Source organism: Schistocerca nitens, chromosome 7 (assembly GCF_023898315.1).
Source record: "Schistocerca nitens isolate TAMUIC-IGC-003100 chromosome 7, iqSchNite1.1, whole genome shotgun sequence".
Classification (NCBI taxonomy): domain Eukaryota; kingdom Metazoa; phylum Arthropoda; class Insecta; order Orthoptera; family Acrididae; genus Schistocerca; species Schistocerca nitens.
This window is the reverse complement of record NC_064620.1, coordinates 283813808-283835487: the sequence shown is the minus strand read 5'-3', so window position 1 is coordinate 283835487 and position 21680 is coordinate 283813808. Positions and strand designations below refer to the sequence as shown.

At 36.8% G+C, this 21680-nt stretch overlaps 1 protein-coding gene across 1 annotated transcript in view; it reads right to left on the bottom strand.

Moving 5' to 3' along the window:
* Positions 1–21680, bottom strand: part of LOC126195575 (muscle-specific protein 300 kDa-like) — a 50377-nt gene that overhangs the window by 6921 nt on the left and 21776 nt on the right. Inside the window, exons 10-18 of the mRNA XM_049934201.1 lie at positions 18086–18284; positions 17607–17885; positions 16791–17021; positions 13241–13605; positions 10645–10683; positions 3848–4019; positions 3506–3706; positions 2764–2898; positions 1759–2040 (exon numbers count right to left, since the gene is read on the bottom strand). Of these exons, the coding sequence (XP_049790158.1) occupies positions 1759–2040; positions 2764–2898; positions 3506–3706; positions 3848–4019; positions 10645–10683; positions 13241–13605; positions 16791–17021; positions 17607–17885; positions 18086–18284 (1903 nt within the window). The remainder of the gene's footprint in view (positions 1–1758; positions 2041–2763; positions 2899–3505; positions 3707–3847; positions 4020–10644; positions 10684–13240; positions 13606–16790; positions 17022–17606; positions 17886–18085; positions 18285–21680) is intronic.

The following is a 21680-nucleotide window of genomic DNA, read 5'->3' as shown; positions in this document are numbered from 1 at the left end:
ATATGGGGAACCGAAAAGCCCCATGTTGCAGTCCCATTGTCCCTGCATCCTCAAAAAGTACTGGTCTGGGCCGCCATTTCTTCCAAAGGAATCATTGGCCCATTTTTCAGATCCAAAACGATTACTGCATCACGCTATCTGGACATTCTTCGTGAATTTGTGGCGGTACAAACTGCCTTAGACGACACTGCGAACACCTCGTGGTTTATGCAAGATGGTGCCCAGCCACATCGCACGGCCGACGTCTTTAATTTCCTGAATGAATATTTCAATGATCGTGTGATTGCTTTGGGCTATCCAAAACATACAGGAGGCGGCGTGGATTGGCCTCCCTATTCGCCAGACATGAACCCCTGTGACTTCTTTCTGTGGGGACACTTGAAAGACCAGGTGTACCGCCAGAATCCAGAAACAATTGAACAGCTGAAGCAGTACATCTCATCTGCATGTGAAGCCATTCCGCCAGACACGTTGTCAAAGGTTTCGGGTAATTTCATTCAGAGACTACGCCATATTATTGCTACGCATGGTGGATATGTGGAAAATATTGTACTATAGAGTTTCCCAGACCGCAGCGCCATCTGTTGTTGAAAATTTTAACTACTGTAATTTCGAAAGTTTGTCTGTCTGAAAATGTACTGTTGTCCCAAGCATATTGCAACAAACAGTGTATTTCTATCGCTGTTCGTTTAGTTTTTATTGCCGTTTCAAATATACCGGTCATTTTTGAAACACCCTGTATATTTCTTGTAACTCATAAATGCCTTGTTATGTTAGAGTAAGAGTGATATTAAATGTGTTACTCCGAAATATGAAATTGTTATCAGTTATTAAGGAATTTTAAGAATCTAGTATCTGTACCAGTCTATCATGTTAAACTACTATATTTAATGTCACAGTTTTTGCATAAGAGAAGTATAAACTGTGAAATGGATTGTAAAATTATTTTATTTAGCATCGCCATTTTTACCACATATGCTGTCACTGTGCAAGTACACTACTATCCGAACAGTCTCCCTAGCTTTCTTTCATGTTTTTTTTTTAAAAAAAAAAGGAATTTGAAGAATGAAACTGTAAAATTGACAGTTAACTGTTAATGGTTTTGTAGACCGTTATTACATTATGTTGCAATTTATATTCACCGGCTAGTAATAATAAGCCAGGGACATTTATTTCCACAAATCACTCTGAAAACACTCTGATAAAGAGATACAGTTCACTGTATAATAAACAAGGATAGTCACAAAAAATTCAAATACTATTCAGATTAATTTAACTCAACATTACAACACTTTTGCATAAAAATTTCTCTATTTACTTGCCATAACAAGGTAGGCTATTTAATCCCTGACAACGGCGGTGGGGGCAATCATCGAAAGTGTGTTATTTTTATTCGAATCTGATGTGGCAAGTAAACCGAGAACTTTTTATGCAAGAACTATGTTGTGAAAAGTTTTACAGACTTCAACAACACTTTTCATTATGAGAAAATGAGTGTACTTGCACAGCTTATATTAAATAAGTGTAATAATAGTCAACCATTAATAGTGTAAATATTATGGACCACAAATCAGCCACTATTATTGTCATTTTTAGTGCTGTTTAAAAGAAGTGAAAAATCATAGTAATGGTAACAATATTAATTAGAACAAAAGATTAGTAAGAGGGGGGCAAAATGGTCCAAATGGTAATGAAGTGAAATGATGCATATCCTTTTTTTTAACTCCTCACCAAAAAAGAGAAAAAGAAGAAACTCACCTCCAAAGGCAAACTGGCCAACGATGTAGCAGCAGTGGCTGAAGGCACTGGCGTACCCATCTCAGATGGCTCACGCCCTAATACAGCACCTAATTTAAGCACATAGACGCCTGTGAGGCGTCTCAGTGATTGCAGGCGTAACCTCAGATCTGTAAGCCTGGCCCATGTATTGCTGCCAGTGTTCACACCACCCTCTTCCTCTGGCTGACGCAAAAGCTGGTCAGCCGCCTCTTGAAGTGACATTACTCGTGGTTCACAACGCTCAAGATCACAGCGCAGTTCCTGCAATAAGACATATAGTAGTCAAATGAAACTGCCATGTCTTTTTTGTGTTGTGGACCAAATAATATAAACAAACGAAACACTCTTTAAACTTCTGAAAAACAATTTTAGAATGGAAACAAAATTGCAATAATTTTAAAAATTTACAAAAAGTGTTCAGTGCTTATGGCCAGGGAAAAAAAGAAAAACTTTGAGAATTACATTGAAAAAACAGAGTGAGGGACAGAAAAAGAAAAGGATGTGACTTCTTAGAAGTTTTTATTTAAGTCATAATGCAAATGGGGATGTCAGAGGAACAGAAAATGAATTCATAATATCAATAAAATTATATAAGTTACTTTACTCAAAAATGAGAGACTGGTCTTGACAGATGCAAATATTATTTGGCAGTGTACTCTACAGGAACAATTGTAGTTTACGACTCCCCATCACATACTCGATATTTTATATTCAGTTTTTCTATTTCATATTTCATTAAGCTTACTGATTTCATTCACTGGATAGTTTCCATGCTTTGTGGCCTATTAGAAATAAGTACATAATACATAATTTTGATTCTAATGTGTAACATATTTTATGACTATTAGATTACGGCTTTGACATTTGAGAAGCTGGTCACCACCTGGAATTAAAAGTCAATGAACTGTAAAATGTCAGCTATACTAATTTCATTTTGCCCATTCCAACTAGCAAAAATATAAATGAACAATGAAAATAACCCACCCTAAATTTGTTGTATTTAGCTTCTATCACAGCTGCATCATCAGCCAAGTCTACAGGCTCAGTCTGCCTGATGATATTTTCAGTTTTCTCAAGCCACTCTACAAGTTCTTCAATGATATGATGAAATTCGGAATTCTGAAACAGAGTGATAGTACAAAAAATTGAATTCCATTGTTAATTACATTCATGGAAGCCATGTCGTCTATTTTACATCAATATATATATACGTTCTGTATATGGCAGTTGCTCAAGAAAGTAACAATTTCAAATGAACATTAAATAGGCATAATGGGCTATTAAAAAAATCAGGCCTATGGTTATATTTGAAAGTGAACAGGTACTCCCTCCTCTTACCAGGATGGTTAGGAATTAAGATCCTCTCAATGCCAAGGCATTAGAAAGTGAACACATGCTTGGATAAGACAAAGAAAATGAATTACTTAATTTTTGAAGGAACCACCCCATAATTCAGCTCAATTGGTTTAGGGAAAATTCAGAAACCCTAACACTGGATGAATAGATGGGGATCTAAATTCCTAAATGTGAGTCTAGAGCCTTAACCACTGTACCATGTCACTCAACACCTTATACCCAGGTTGTCCAATTCAAAATGGCCACTACAGCTTTTATTTGTAAGTTAGTATTGGCTTCTGCAATACTCAAAACAGAAGGAACTAACAATGTATGTAGCTTCTATGAACAATTTTGATAACAATATAACAGAAAAATACACTCTACTAACCTCCATCAAAGCGACCTGCAGCTGAGCTTGCCATCTTGCAGCTGCTCGACACACAGTGTCCCAACGACTGTTTGTTGTTGCTAACCGTGCTCGCAGTTGGTCTGCATGTTCTATATCTTCTGTATGATCTGCAAGATGGCTGCCCACTATGTTGAGTGAAACAACAATGCTCTTGTGGCTGTCCAGATCCATTAGAAATTCCTAAAAAGAAATAACTGTCCAGTTACAAACTATCCTTTTATATCATTCACTTAAAAGAACTACCATTAGAAATGTTTTAACAGAACTCTGACACAATACACAGACTAATTTAACCAGCATATGCAACCAGTGATATCTCACCCTATGGTCCTGTATTGTATCTTCCAGTTTCTCAATGTCATTGGGAGGAGAACTCTGAGCACTCTGTGTTGCTTCAGCATACTGCAGCCACTGTTCTAATCGCCATAAGTCATTATCCAATTGCTGCCAGTTACGTCGTGAGCAGAGTGGACATGTCAGTCTTGTACTCTCGCTGTCAAAAGAAATAATTATTCATGATTATTGGTCAGTAAAAGGTAAAATTAATTTACAAACAATCTCAAAAATGAGAATTAACATTTAAACAGTAATATAATTCTTTATTTCTTTTAACAAAGAAACCACTTTCTACAGAAAAAAATTAAATTAATAAGCTTTAATACTATCTTCCTACATTATTTACACCAGCTCAGTTTTCACTGCTGTTTTGTCACATACTGTGTTTATTATTTACGTAGGGTAGAGTAGCACTGACATTCTACCTCTATATACATATTCCGAAAGCCACACCATATGGCACACGATGGAGGGTACCTCGTACTACTACTAATTATTTCCTTTCCTGTTCCACTTGTAAACAGAATGAAGGGAAAACTACTATCTATGTATGTCCGTACAAGCCCTAACAGATCTTATTTTATGTTCAATGTCCTTAGATGAAACGGACATTGGTGGCAGCAGAATCATTCTGCAGTCAGCTACAAATAACAGTTCTCTATACTTTCTCAACAGTGTTTCATGAAAAGAACACAACCTTCCCTCCCGGGATTCCCATTTCAGTTCACAAAGCATATCCATAATACTTGCATGTTGCTTCAACTTAATAGTAAAAAATCAAGCAGCATGTCTGTGAATTGCTTCAATGTCTTCCTTCAATACGGCCTGGCTGGGTCCCAAAAACTTGAGCTTTATACACGGGCTTTTTTTATAGAACTTCTCCGAATACACCAGAGTGAACTGTTCACCTTCCATACAATCGTCCTTGCATGCTCATTCCATTTCACAAGCCTTTGCAACATGATGCCTATTTATGTAATCAACCTGACTGTGCCAAGCAGCACACTAGTAATACTGTATTCAAACATTACAAGATTGTTTTTTCTAATCATTTTTATTAACTTACATTCCTCTACATTTTGGGTAAACTGTTGTTCATCACACCAACTACAAATTTTGTCTAAGCCATCTTGTATCCTCACACAGTCACTCAACGATGACACTTCCCATACACTACAGCATCATCGGCAGGCTATCACAGATTGCTGCTAACTCTGTCCATTACATATTTTGTTTATAAAGAGAATAAGAGTGGTCCTATCACATTCTCCTGTGGCACTCCTGACAAAACCTCCGTGTCTCATATATATTTAGAATGCCACTGGAAACAAAGTACTTGACAATGAATAAGTGTGTTGCATATACAGCCCCCAGGCCATCCATGTCACCACATAGAAATGGATATGTTGTTCTTGAAGGTTCATGCCTTACAATATAACATGAAAGTTGCAAGAGGAATTTACATGAAAGAGGCAGAACCATTGGTACATAGATGATATGTAACCAGCATTCAGCAGACAGAACACAAATAGAAAGAAATAATCTGTCACACGGAGTTACACGGCATAAGAACAGGACTGCTGTATTATAAATGCTAATAAGGATATGCAAAGGAGGTGGAGGTATTAAAAAGAGCACTAATGATGTTCAAAAAATAACTGGAATTCTTGTGTTTTTGGAAAGAATTTTATTTATTCACCAACATCAACATCACGTCCTTGAAAGTACTACCTGTCAGACATTATACACTTGTAACAGCATTTTTCCCCACATCTGGAACTCTTATCTATGAGACGGTTTTTAACAATACAGAGAACATGCTGTTAATTTCACCTATCCTTGTATAATAATATCCTTTTAAGCTTTACTTTCTTTTCGGAAACATAAAAAAGTCACATGGGACACATCATGTGAATATACAGGCTCAGGCATCATTACAGAATTGTTTTTTATCAAAGATTCACGAACAATCCTTGAAGCATAAGCAGGTGCATTATCTTGGCACAAAAGCAATGAATTGTTTTTCCATAAATCTGCTTATTTTTCTTCGGACTGCTTCAAGTGGACGGCATTGAACTTTTAAGCAGAACTTCATATCGATCATCAACCTTGTGGGAAGAACTCATGGTGCACTAAGTACTTAAAATAGAACACAGTCAGCATAACTTTCATAGTGGACTGCAACTGTCAAACTTCCTTCGGTCTTGACAGTTCAGAATTCCATTGAACTGAGCCTTAATTTCAAAATCAGCACCACTTCTTATGGTATATTTCAGTAGTTCTGCATTGTTGTTGATTTTGTCTTGTGGCATCAGAGCAACTTGCATTTGACACTGATTTTATCAAAATTCAATAACAATTTTGGAACCGTTTTGCTGTCATACATTTCATACTCAAAACATCTGAAAAATTTCATGGCATGGGCTATCTGATATCCCATGATCTGTCAGCAACTTCTCTCATTGGGATCTAATAATTGTTCATAATTGTTTCTTTCAATCTTTCTGCAATTTCATTGGCTGACAATGTGCTGCAGCGTTCATATGCTCATCATCTTCCGTGCCTTCTTTGAAACATTTATATCACTTGTAAATCTAAGCCCTTGTTTTACTCATTGCAGACTCACCACAAGCAATATTTAACAGTTTCCACACTTTGCTGCTCTTTATTCCGTTTTTGCACTAAAATGTAATACAAATACTCTAATCCATTTTTTTTTTTCAAATAAATAATCACCAATACTATTTTTTAGATAGTTGACAACAGACTAAATATTGGCTACGGTTACCACTGTACTGATACTTTTCAGACAGGTCTTATAACAAATGAAAAACTAGTGGAAATCAGGATAGCACAAGACAGGATATTACATAATTCTCAAGACAGTCATCCAAACATTTGCTACATAATTTAAAATAGCTTGCTTATTGTTCTTATTGCCAATGTGGTTTGCATATATATTTGAGAGTACATAGAAACAATCTGTAGCCCCACTACAGTGAAATTGATAATATGTCTGAAGATCATTCAGCAGACAAGCTTACAACAGCATTGTAAGTCAAAACATTTCGTTCTCAGCTGCAGAAGCTGCTGCCCCCCCCCCCTTTTCCAGGTATAAAAAGGGCTACGGCATACATGTGCATAGGCTATCCAAGGGTCTCAAGTCAATTGTAGCCGTCTTCATTAAAAAAATAAATAAAATAAAATAAAATAAAATAAAAATGTTTTGGATACAAATCATTTTATTGTTCCTCAAACAATTCACCTGCAAAATTTATTCACTTCTGCATGTATTCAAATCAATTCTGGAAACATTTATTCTACTCTGACGTTGATAGCTCAACAACCTGGTTTCGAAATGATCCAACAACAGCTACTTCAGATGAAAAAATCATTGTCCATGCATTTTTTCTTTGCATAAGGGAAAAAAAAAGTCATGTGATTTAATCAGGTCAACATGAGCAACTAAACATTAATTAGTTGTTTTTCTCTATCATATGGTCAACTGATTTATGTGCTATGTGATAGCTGGTAATACCAAGATTAAGAATTGTGCGAAATTTTCAGCTCTTTTACTTTATTTCATCAATGCAGTGTGGCAAACAAATTGTTAGTTAATTAGTTTCATGTTCCATGGAGCATTTTTATAATGAATTATAATATTGTGAGATGAGTCTTTTTATATTCATATCACAAATTATTTTGTAAATATTTAAATTCATTCTTCCTTTTGAACCACAGTGGATTATTTACAACAAACTTCATACTGTGAACTAGTAGTGAAAATGCCTAAATCCTTAAACATATGTCTACAAGATGGTCATAGGAGAGCATCACGCAATATTCCTCCAGCATGTTTCTGAGCAATCAAGCCTTTGCTTCTTTAAGATGAGTTACACCACTACTGGATCAGTTCCTTCCTGACTAAAGTATTTATATAAAACACTTCATAAATTTAAATATTCTTCAATCGAGTAAAAGCAGTGATACTGTAAATATAACTTAAGATATTTTCTAAAGGTATTGACCTCAGTAATAGTTTTAATGTTTTCAGGAAGTTTCCTAAAATGGGTTACATTTAAGTTTCTTTTTTGTGTCATAAAGTGATCATGTATATCACAGTTATTTTGGAGTCAGCAAGCCTTATATAATACATTTATTTCAAGGAGTAAAAAGGTTTCCATAATGTATACAATACACATGGTAATGGAGGAATACCAGATTTCTTAAAACAGAGATTTACAAGAGTCTCTAGGCTTCCACTCAAAAAAGATTCTAATGGCTCTTTTTTGTAGTTTAAAAGTGCTATTAGCTTTGTAGAGTATCCCCAGAAAGTGATCTCATATATAAGACGAGAATGAAAGTAGGCATGATATGCACTCATTACTGTTTTCTCATGAGAGCATGATTTGTGTGAGCAAAGAAGATAACTTTTTAGCTCAGTTCTGCGTTGAGATATCAAATATTCTTATTTCATTTTAGGTTGCTCTATTGCAAACAGACAGTGCCCATCAAGCACACAAATACCGAACTAAAAACTGTATCCAAACATTTATCTGACTGCAAACAAATTAAATGTGGTGTACCCCAAGGATCAGTAATGGGACCCCTTCTATTCCTTCTGTACTTAAATGATCTCATGTTGATGCACATAAAACATCATATTTGCAGATGACACCAAAATTCAACTAAAAGGAGACAGCAATGAACAGTTACAGCAGTCAATAAAACAAAACAACTTAGCAACTGGATGCAGAATAATCAGCTTGTAATAAACAGTAAAGAAACCATTGCACTTAAAATTCCACAATGCTAACAAGGACATGTTTATCCCACCCATCTCTATCAATGACAAACCAGTTGGTAACAGTACTGAAACCAAATTCTTAGGACTCTGGCTGCAGAGCAACCTAAAATGAACTAAGAATATTGGATATCTCAACGCACAACTGAGCAAAAAGGTTACCTTCTTTGCTCACACAAATCATGCTCTCGTGAGAAAACAGTAATGAGTGCATATCATGCCTACTTTCATTCTCGTCTTATATAAGAGATCACTTTCTGGGGATACTCTACAAAGCTAATAGCACTTTTAAACTACAAAAAAGAGCCATTAGAATCTTTTTTGAGTGGAAGCCTAGAGACTCTTGTAAATCTCTGTTTAAGAAATCTGGTATTCCTCCATTACCATGTGTATTGTATACATTATGGAAACCTTTTTACTCCTTGAAATAAATGTATTATGTAAGGACTGCAGACTCCAAAATAACTGTGATATACATGATCACTTTATGACACAAAACAGAAACTTAAATGTAACCCATTTTAACAAACTTCCTGAAAATATAAAAGCTATTACTGAGGTCAATACCTTTGGAAAATATCTTAAGTTATATTTACAGTATCACTGCCTTTACTTGACTGAAGAATATTTAAATTTATGAAGTGTGTTATATATATACTTACGTGTAAAATTTATTATTGTGACCTTAAATAAGTGTGCCTAAAAAGAACTCTCAGATGTATACTTATAACATCACTTAAGTTGTTTTAGGAGTTCCAAAATGTGCTTTTTTCCGGTTTAAATTCTCATCAATATGGACAACAAAAAATTTTGAAGTTTCTAGCCTATTTATTATTTCCCCACCATTAAGCAAATTATCACTGGAGCATATCATTAAGCACTAACTATTCAGTCCTGTAAAGCAATGATGGTGACATATCCAGTATTCCCAAGATAAACAAATGATCATTTTCATGAAGATACTTCATGAATGAATCATTTCTGTTGATTCTAGTTCATTTCTGACAATCCATGCCATTAACTGCTTATCATTTTTGTCCCCTGTTGTATTGTAGTACACATATTTTACATTTCCTGTGTTACATTTTTAGAATATTTCCTTACAACTGATGTGAGCCTGTTTCTGAGATTAAGTCAAATTATGCAGAATCCATAGAGAGCATAACTTTATCACAGTTAGAAGTTCATACAGAACTGATTATCGTGCATTTTTCGACATGACTAAGGGTGTCCCATCATACAGCAAGTCACATGTCAGCCAGTCCTCAGCAATCATTTTGTGCAGAGCTTTGATGTGACCTGAAACATCTACTGATTTTGGTCAGCCTACACTACATTTAATGCAGATGGGAGCATGACCATAATAAATGTCTGCAAACTACTTGCAAAGTCTTTTCTGAAGGTGGTTGACAACCGTAAGTTGAATGAAGCAATTGGAGGATCATAACAAAACCATTTAGCAAAATTTTTTAAGTGAAATTTCAATTTTTTCAGAACGTTATTTTTTAAATATCACTGTAAGCGAATTGCTTAGACAATTTCTGAGGTACTGTTGTTTTAATAGCAACAAATGTCAATATTTTAAAACAGTAGTAATTGACATTTAAATAGTGGCATCTAATGGTTGTTTGTAAAAATTTAAAAGGTGGCCCTCACGATACCTTGGCCACAAACAACTAATGGATGGACGACTATCCACAAAATTTGTCCATCACAATTCCCAACATCAGTAAATTGTCAATACAAATAGTAATGTATCCGCGATGACAAGAATTAGGTTTCTGTGGTCCCTAACTTTTAATATGGCTTCATAATCTATAGCAGTGAATGCATGAAATTTCCTAATGTCACGACAATTAATTTTGGAAGTCGCAAATAAAATGTACATTATGCAGTTTGTAGTACAATGCTTAGATTAGATTATACATAAGACATACTTATCCAGATATTCTATAGTTAGTAAGGAGGTCCACTTAACTGTTCACAGATAAAATAGTAAGCCTCAGCAAAGGTAGACCTGTGAAAAGACAACAACCATAAACTAGAAAGTAAGAAAGACCAAGTCCCGTTTATACTGAGCAATGCAGCAGCAAACATGCAAATACAAAAACAATTTAATGCACTACACAGTCTCTATAGAATGGTATACAGATAAAGAAGAAGAAAAAACATTGCAGCACACCAGGTTTTACCAACAACACTAGATTAGATTTTGGGTTGCCTACATATGCAAGCACTCTTTTTTTATATTAAAAAAAAAAAACACCGAAAAATAGTTCTGCACTCACAACAGGAATGGGAATGAAGGATTTGATTAGAAGCAGACAATATAATGAATTTATGATTGGCACAGCGTGGTCTTTTAAAGCATAAATCATCAAGAAGTTCGGCAGCTTTATGAATTGCGAATGATAATGCATGCTTGTGACTGTGCAGCTATTAAAAAGGCAGAACTATATTCCAGCTGACATTCAAGTGGGATGTAAAGAAAAGGAGGTTCATCAAATAAATATGATGAAACACAGTTTACAGAATTTATTTTCTTGTCTGAATTACGTGCAACTGGGCACTTCCTGGGAAGTTCTAGTTATATTTTGGTAGTGAAAATATGTTGCTTATGTAAAAAGTTATTTAAATCTAAATATCTTTGTTTTGTTCTTTAAACATTTTTTACATCTAAGCAGCCACAGAAAGGCTTCTAATACAAGGCAACTCTCAGATATAATTCACTGCCTTCTCTACTTTTGATTGATCACACGAGCATAGCATAAGATTAATTACAGCAACATCAGAAACAGAAGCAGTTATCATCCGGGAGGTCCCTATGAACAATGTACCTCTTTATTAGGCCTCATCCTACAAGAAGTGGTAAGTCTTTCTCTTACCACAGAAGCAGCTACACGGGATAATTAAAGTGAGAATTCGAGAAACCGCATGTCAAAAGCTATTAAAATACTATATCAAATTATGGAAAGAGACATATGCCTCACACCTAGAATAACTAAATTAAAATTTCGCAAAGAAATATCAGCATAAAAATTTCCTTTAAACTCAGTTCTGTACCTTTAAAAACAATGGACCACAGGGAAAAGATGCTGTAGAATATCAGTTCCACACTGACCGTAATAGACACAATCACAGTTTTACATGAATGTGTCACTACAAAAGTTTGCCAAATACCAGGAAGAAAAATTTGTTAATGCATGGCTTTGAAGGCAAGCACATCATATTTCACTGTTCAACCCCACCCTCCCCTTCCTGCTCAATCCCATTCATTTTCAGTATGAAGGAACCTCTTTTCAAAAAGCTAGCATTTATGTCACCTCTCATTTGTTCAATGTCTATGGTGACCTGATTAGCATACAGCAAGGGGGGGGGGGGGGGGGGGGGGGAGTGAGAGGGAGGGTGACAGCTTTAAAATGTTTCATTTGTTTGTTGTTCCAACTTCAATGATCAATGTACTATGAATCCATGTTAGATGCTGCCTATCATATGTCAAACAATGTTATCATACAATGCCGACATGTGCAGTATATGCTCATGACCAGTACTTAGTTATAGAATGCAATTGCAAAATAGTGTCATAAATAGCATATGGACTAACCTTTGTTTCAGATTACTTACAAGTTCACTTTGAACACTCATGTAATTCACATGCTGAAAGAACATGAATTTTCTAATAATGTACTCTGGAACAGAACATTTTGCAGCTAAAACCATTCTTTATGGAACATATGCAGGAAATGTGCCTTGCCTCAATATCGCTACAATTCTGCCAATAACTGATAATTCAACAGTATTGTCAATACTATCAGTAAAAGGAGTATAGTAGTAGTAGTAGTAGTAGTAGTAGTAGTAGTGGTGGTGGTGGTGGTGGTGGTAGAAGGAAGCCAAGACAGGGTAGTGACAGCAGAAGCAATATCAACAGCGGTAGCAATGTAAGCATCAGCACCAACAGCAAGTAAGAAGAAAGCTCCACACAGACTAAACTAACGAAGTAGGCAACTTTAAGTAAGTAGTCAGTCCTTCACCTCAGAGTTAGTCCTGCAGTTTTTTGTGGATTATAGATGCACCTTCCCCCTTCTCAGGTATACAAACAAAAACTTATATTTGAGTACATTAACTTCTCTCTTATAGACAGTATTTTGAACTGGAGATTATCTGATCTCTTCCCAATATGTAGTTACACTGTGTGCCTAACCATTAACACAAGTACAAATGAAAAATGTATCACCTAAACTGAAACCTACACACAGTGATTTGAACGTAATATTCAAAAATTTCCTTTGGTTAAGTCCGCAAAAGTTTTACATATTAGATCAAAATTTATATATGCATCAAAAAGTTACAAACTTTCTATCAAAATTAAATTAACTTTGTTTTAAATTTTTGCACGAATACACCTGAAGGAGGAGGAGGAAGAGGAGGAGAAAAAGTGAGATAAGGGATATTGCAGTTTCATTACTTTTCATGTACTCACAAAAAACGGGGTAGGAAGATCAAACAGTAGAATAAGGATTATGTAGCAAATGAAAACTTCCATTAACTGAACTGTGACAGGGGATGATAAATACCTGAGCTCCTTCTCCTGCTGCTCTCGTGCCTGTATATTTGCTACCATGCGGTCAAAGCGCTCACCGAGCACTCTAACACGGTCTGCAGCAGCTCGATTCTCAGGAAGTAATGAGCTGAGATGCCTGACTAGCTCAATACTTGACCTTGCTGCAGCCAAAGCTTTTGATATTTCTGAAGAACGTGGAGTTATTTTTGTACGGCTTGCTACATCTTCCAGTTGATCTAGGTTTGCTGAGCATTCTCTCATTGCTGATTCTAGCTCATAGCGATATGCATCGTCTGATGTCAACTTAAGTGTGTCCACTTGAACAGCAGAATCTTGCTCAAACCGTAAAGTTTCAACTTGAATTGCAGAGTCCACAACCTGTCAAAAATGAAACATTTGAAGTCTGATCACTAAAATTTCACAAACTCTAGTTGTTCATTATAGTTGACAGTGTTGCTATTCCCCACATTCAACTGCCAAAAACAATACAAAAACCACAATGTATAAAATGACTACTGCAAATATACAGAATTAGTGTATGAGCTCTTGCAACTATAGTTGAATTCTTTTATCTTGGCGGCTCGCGCATGCCCACCCAGACGCGGGAGATTGCTGCGTTGCCAGTTGCACACGACGCACACGCCAAGAGAAACAGCGCCATAGTATAGTATAGTTCGCAAGCTTACATTTAGGGGGGAGCGCGCAGTTTATGATGTAAAGCCACAACGGCCGCATTAACCCTTTCGCTGCTACAGAGACGTGCTCCCCGCATTCCGCGCTGTGCGCGATTTTGTCACTGCACTGCTCGCCTGTGCTGACACATGGTGTTTCCGACTGCTTTGACACATTTATCATTCGACTCCACAAAAACTATTTGGCCCAAAAATTAGATTTTTACACGTCTTCTTGACTGATACCTTCCCCCCACTTCCTTTGACTGACTGAAGTGCTTTAAAATAAAGCCAAACGCGCCTGGTGTAAATAAAACTTTTATTACAGTCGCGAAAGACGGAATATTTCTCAATATTACATACGACACCTATGTGGTACTTAAATTAAATGATATATTGTTATACAGTAAATTTTATATGAAATTTAGGTACCTTGTTCACATTTCATTCTCAACACTGTGGCAACTAGAATCGACCATATGGAAAGTATACCCTATGGACTTTTACCTCTGCAAACTCTTCAAAATTTCGTGCAATGGTTTACTACATTTAATGCTGCACAATAACTGGGTTGAACATTGAAACAAAATTAAGTCATTTATGGGGGGAAGGTATCAGTCAAGAAGATGTGTAAAAATCTAATTTTTGGGCCAAATAGTTTTTGTGAAATCGAATGATAAGTGTGTCAAAGCAGTGGGAACACCATGTGTCTGCACAGGCGAGCAGTGCAGTGATGACAAAATCGCACACAGCGCGGAATGCGGGGAGCACGTGACTGCAGCAGCGAAAGGGTTAATGAAGAGACAAAGAGTAGAAATTTCAAAAAATTGCATTCAAACGAATAAAATTCATGAAGTAAGACACTTCGATACTGTTTTAAAATAAAAAAAAATATTTTGCATCGCACAAGGTTTGAACTCTAGACCTTTTGCTTACTAACCCAACGCCTTAACCATTACACTAGCGCAGCTCGTCCTGTAATATTTCTACATAAGGAGTCTAACAGTGCACGCAAAATTCTGACAAACACTGTTGGTATGCCTATGAATTACTCGCACTTCGTCGAAGTACAATAGGAAATAAACAATTAGCGCTGTTCTTTATTGCGAAAAAGCGGTTCGTGAAATTGATACCAAACACCTTTCCTTGCTATCGCCAGAATTAAGAGTCTTATTGCTTGTTTGGTTTAATTAATTAATAGAAAATGAAGCAATTGGTATAAAGAATGGTTTTTCCAAACTTTCAAAAAACATAATCTGCTATCAAGACATTGCTTTTGTTCTATTACTTTGTTTATGATGAACGTTTCTAAAACTGAAGACACTTGTCCGTGCTCTGCTCTGCAGTCGCGATCTGGCAACGTCGTTCTCTGTTCATTGGCTGACTGTATTTTTTGACGTCAGATGCGCAGAACGAACCTAAACTCGGCCGCCAACATAAATGACGCGCACTTTAGCAAATTAATAGGGATTTAAAAGTTAAAATATTTTTTTTTTATTTTTATATGGTAAGGACAGTTATGGCACAATGTAAACAATTTAGGAGTGAAGGAGATGAGCCACAAAATAGCAGAAGCATTGGGTCATCAACAGGCGCGCGCGCACACACACACACACACACACACACACACACACACACAGCTGTATGGTACATCTCTCTCTCTCTCTCTGGTGTGTGTGTGTGTGTGTGTGTGTGTGTGTGTGTGGCAGGGGGGGGGGTCCTTTTCCCCCCTCTCAATGACTCAATGCTTTTTTTTATTTTTAAAAGTTTGTCATAATGAAGCAATTGCTCAATTATTATGAGTTTGGGAGCAGGGGGGCTGCTGGAAGAGGGGCAGAGGGCAGGGGGCGGCGGGGGGGGGGGGGGGGGGGTTGGAGACTGCTATGATAAGCCCAAAAATTTAAATTAACTGAAACACATCTGGGCAAAAACACATACTTTAAATTTAATATTTGAAACTGAAACATTACAATGTGTAAATATTTTCTGCAGTTGCTAAACAAAATAATGACAGTCCCGATTTCTTAAATTTTTTTGATTGTCAATGGTGTTTCTCTGTATGGCAATGATGTGGAGTGCGTCAACAGGTTTAGAAACACAATGCAGTAAAGTGTGAATATATGCTGATCATTTACATGCTTTTCTTTTACATTAACTGTAATCTAATTTTAAATTTAATAACTGAAAACCTACTCAGGACTTCATCTATGGAGTGGGAGTAGCTGTCAAGCAGATATGATTTCAGTTTGTTGATAACCTTTAATTTACACGGGAATTGGTCAAATATTGCACACTGTGCTTCCTTATGTGCAAGAGTGAAGTTAAGTTGCAAGTATTGCAGAACTTTTTTGTTGCTATGTCATATTTAGGAATGTTACTATTGTTCTTAAATTGCATCTAGTTCTTAACACCAAATCTCATAAGAAAGTATACATGTTGCAAGTCTAAGAGAATACTTCACTTCAGTTGAACTGTTGATGCACGGACAAGAAAGTAAAGTTAATACAGATAAAATTTAAAGCTTAAGTCTTAAACGCTTGAGATGAAAATATATGAAGGTTTGTAGTGCATCTTGACAAACTGAAAAGAGTAACTACAGGATATAAAAAACAAGGAAAGCCATCGTATACAAATCCAAAAGGCCACACAGTACCAAAAAGGGTTAGGTATTTCCACTTTCTTTCATGTTAACATCAACAACAAAGTTGGATTTGAGGAATAGATTGTATGTTTTATCAATCTGTATTATGTCACTATCTGATAATTATAGCCGATCCCGGAGTCCATTGCTACTACTCACAAGTCTGCCACCAATGGCAGTTTATAGATGCTGCAACTAACCAGTTGTTGTGCTGAACAACAAATTAAACCAATGACTTTATAAACACAAACCTGGGAGCTGCACTTTTCCCGTAGTTGCCAGAAGCGTTCACGAATATCTGACCACAAAAGCTGGCATTCATTCAGCATGCCACGCAATTCAGATGTTTCTTCAGTGCTACATCGTTGTAATACTCTATTACCCACTTCCTCCACTTCTTGAACCAATGGTGACAATCCTTCCAGATCAGTCTCTAGCTGTGTCAACTGTGACGAGTCCAACTGTTGTGTTAAGTGCTGTGCCTGAGAAACATTACCCATCTCAAGTAATACAACTTATCATTATTGTAGGTCTTAAACAAATATGTAAAATGGACATGTATCCTAAGTATAACTCCCCATACATAGTAAATTACCACAAAATTATTAGGTAATTTTCAAGATTTTTGAATTGTAAAAACAAATTTAACACAATTAGAAATTGAAGTACATAATATGGTGAATAAGTATGCACTTTCCACAAGAAAATATGAACCCTCTTATTCTGACATACAAATACAGTAATGTTTATTACTGTGTAAAATGAGATTACTTAATGTCTTACTGAGCTTGGCTTCTCAATGGTTCTTTCCGCTAATGGTTACGTCTTGTGCACAGCACAACAATAAACACAGAAAAGAAATACCGATTTGTATACAGAACACCATCTGTATCTATCCAATTTTCTGTAGTGCGAGTGCTAGAAATTATTGTAACAAAATTAGAAACACTTAGAAGTGAAATGTAATGTACTGTTTCCTGACACGGACAACTAATAAAACCAAGTTCAGTCACATAGGAAATTTGTATCAACTTTCTGAAGGGCAGTCAAAGTGAACAAAGTATTACCTGTGTAAGACTAATGTCAAACTGCGTGAGAGCAACAAGTGCTCTACTGTGTGCAGCAGCGAAGTCCCGGTATCGCTGCAGTTCTCTGAATAGCCTCTGTTGAGCAGCAGCTGCAGCAGGTGCTAGGTCATGCCAACGGCGAAGTACCGATCGAGCTCCAGAAGTCAACTGCCGCATATTCTCTGGTTCAAGGAGAGTACTCTCTTTGTGCAGACGGGAGTAAGACTGGTCCAGGATGCGGAGGGCTGGAGCACGTGTCTCCACCTCCTTCAGCACACCCTAATCCAAAACAGACAATAGTTAGGTGCTTTTTTTAGTCAGCTATGCTGGTTCTAAATTGTAAAAATAGTAAATAATCTAAATGAGTTCTCCTGCAGCATGTAAGTTACTCTAATTTCTACTTAAAAGTTCTAGTAGACTTCTCTACATACTGTTGATGTTCTTCACTAATTTACATTGCTCTCATTACTACAACTCACATCGATACGTGAAACAAAAGACTGGATCTCAGATTGTGACCGCAGATCCTGCCGACTGTCGAGTTCCTTCAAAACCAGCTCCTGTGCAGTGAGCCAGTCTTCTTGTTCAGTGCAGAGCTTCTGTAAGTCCTGTATCAACTGGCAGAGGGCAATGATACGTCGCTTGCGTTCTGCCGACTGGCCACAGACATTCTTCCACCTGAAACAATTACAATAAAATTCTCTTTAGTTTCTGAAAAGAGTTGTATTAATTAAATATCAACACCACACTTCAATATTCTCAGCTTGCTACCTTCAGCACTTGCAATGCCTGAGTGTTAATCATTCTCTAGCTTCATACAACTTTCTGAATCTGGTATAGAATGTCAACTTCATCTGCAGAATGGATAAAGTTTAATTCTGTGTGACCTAAATATTCTTTGTTTTGAATAGTTTATCACAATATGAATGGCTACATCTGAGTGTAGTTGCAGCTCTCTTAAGAAGATTAAATAAAGAATTTTCTAATAATGCAACCACAAGTGATAATATCAAAGAAATAACACAGTATGGTACTGGATGGCTTCTTTTTTATTGTTATTAATTTGTAAAGAATGGGTTGCTATGAATATTTAAGACTGTTAAAAACTGTATGACAGACCAACATTCCAACATGGACCCTGCCTTTAACGAACAGTGCACTACTCATATAAACTGCACTATTAGTATAGGCCTTAGTGGCTGATTCAAAAGTTTCAACTTGCATCTTGCCTCTTTCCACACATTTCATTGGCTGCAGGAGAATACTAAGGTATGAAGGGTATCCAGTGATAAATTACATCTTTCAGGCATGTACAAATAGCACAAGTGGTCGCCCATTAAAGACAAGAATCAAGCTTGAAATTCTGCTCTGGATAATAATTTCAACTTCACATATCTGTTCATTTAACAACCAGTAACAAAAGGTGTGTGCATATTCATAATCTATTTTATATTAGAAGAAAGAGTATGGCACATTTTGCAAGACGAATTAACTATGAGAAAATGTGTTTTCCATATGGAGGCCACATTTTGTTAACATCTGTTGAAAATCAAAGTAAAGACTGATTTCTCAGCAATATTTTGACAAATTTAAACTTAATTCAAATGATTGTGATCCCAGTTTGCTGAGACTTAGATACATCACTTTATCTGTGTACAGGGCAGCAACGAAATGTTGGGTAGAAGACAGTGGGCTCAAATAAAAAAAGCTAATGAAGGAAAGTTATGATCAGTGTTTCCCAAGGTGTGGAAAGGATTCTTCTTACCCTCCAGCTCCTCTCACCAATTATTTCTACATGATCAGTTCTAACCAAATACTGTGCTCATATCTGAAAGCAGATAATAATGACTGATTTGAAGATTTAACTAAGCATTGAATACCAAGTATGATACATATGAAATAGATACATCAAAAGTGATTCCATTATTGTGAAATTGTGACCTCAGACGTTACTGCTTAAAATAGAAGGTGGGCAAAATAAAACTGGCACGGAAAATATTTGTAAGATTCAGTGGAATTGGCCCTTGTTAGTGAACAGAACTGCCAATCACAGAAAATACTGGAAACTGTGATTCTGACCCACCAATTGATTGTTGTCACGTGTTTGCATGCGCATCTCCCACACGCTCTTTCCCGAGTACTTCACAGTGTTATTACATTTGAGTGATTGAGGGGAACAGATGTGTTTAATGAGAAGTTGAAGCCAACATAAAATGGTGGTCACAATACAATAGTACATCTTCACTGTTTAGTATAATGTGAAGCACTATTTGTGCAAAACCTGTGCAGAACAGTTTCTGAAAAAGTTTATGACTTAAAGGGTTTCGGCAAAATCTCCAGTGAAGTCTGCAATGCAAAACTTAGTTGCAAAACTGCACAAAGAAGGCTCTGCAGCAAATAAAAAAGGTAACTAACCGAAAATAAAACATTATTCGAATGAAGGAAAGCCTATAACAAAGTCCAATGAGACATCCACACCACTTATCTGTGCATTTGGGAATTGAAGAGATCACTGTGTTGAAACATTATCAAAAAAGGACTGCAGCAGCTGTATCCTTACTAATTTTCTGTTATGCACAACTTAAGGCATCCAGATAAGCTTTCACATGGTGATTGCTGCCAGTGGTTTATGAGCGAAGTGGAATCAGGCTTTTTTGATCACCGGTTTTCCATTTCTTCAGATGAGTGCTGGTCTAGCTTGTCAGGATATGCAAATTCACAGAACATGCAGCATTATACACCAAAAATCCCCATTGGTACTTTGCACAGCTGTTGCAATATCTCAGAATTGGCGTTAGTGCACAATGACTGGTGTCCAAATCACAACATAATTACTTCACCAACTGTCAATGCTGACCAATATGTCCATATTCTGTTTAATCCATATGTGGATCACCTCACAGAAAATTAACAACTGTATGGATATTTTCAGCAATGTACGGCAACAGCATCTATTGCCTTGACAACCTTCTGATATGGGCATGAGATGTTTGGTGAGGAGAGGACACAGTGTAACCCCGTGGCTCCGTCGGTCACCTGACCTCCCTCCTTACTATTTTTACCCATGAGGAAAATTGAAGAGTCAGATATACTCAAATAATCCTCACGCACTGGAAGAGCTACTACAGCAGAATATTGAAAACACTGTTGCAGCTATCCCTCAGGTAGATGGTTGGTTGTTTGGGGGAAGAGACCAAACAGCGAGGTTATCGGTCTCATAGGATTAGGGAAGGATGGGGAAGGAAGTCAGCCATGCCCTTTCAAAGGAACCATCCCGGAATTTGCCTGGAGCGATTTAGGGAAATCACGGAAAACCTAAATCAGGATGGCCAGACGCGGGATTGAACCGTCGTCCTTCCGAATGTGAGTCCAGTGTGCTAACCACTGCGCCACCTCGCTCGGTATCCCTCAGGTAGAGCACACCAATTTGATAAACCTACCAAAGTGCTCCATCGACATCACTGGTGGCCATTTCCAACATCTGCTGTGATGTTCATTAAAAAGAATCAATCCCGCATCAGTTATGTAAAAAAAATTTTGGGTTCGGGCTTGGGATACCACGCTAAGAGGGGTGCCAGAGGCTTTAATATTTCCATACAGGACACAATTAGTAGTGGTCGCTTGGGGGGACAAGCTGTGAGGGGTAGCGAGGGTGCTCGAGTACAAGGTTTGTATACACTACCACAATTAGTAGAGAAAAATGACAAGTATGAAAGTGGAAGTGTCAACAGGGGGTTAAGAAGACTGCCAAATGCCTTGTGTGAAGAGATGTTCTTGAACCAGCCCTGTGCATAAGAGTTTACAATGAACAAGACTATGAAGTTAAAGACATACACAATCTCGTTTCCACCAGATTATGATTGTACATGGTTATACATTCATTAAATTGCTGTGCTTCATGCTGGAGAATGAAAACTTTTGAGACAAGACTAAATTATTTTTAGACTATTAGCTAGTTATGCTTCGGCCTAATGTCAATAGCTATTATTTCAATTCATGAAATTCATAATCTATGGCAATGATGTACAAAATGGAAAATAGTCTGATGGAAAAAAAACTGCAACACCAAGAAGG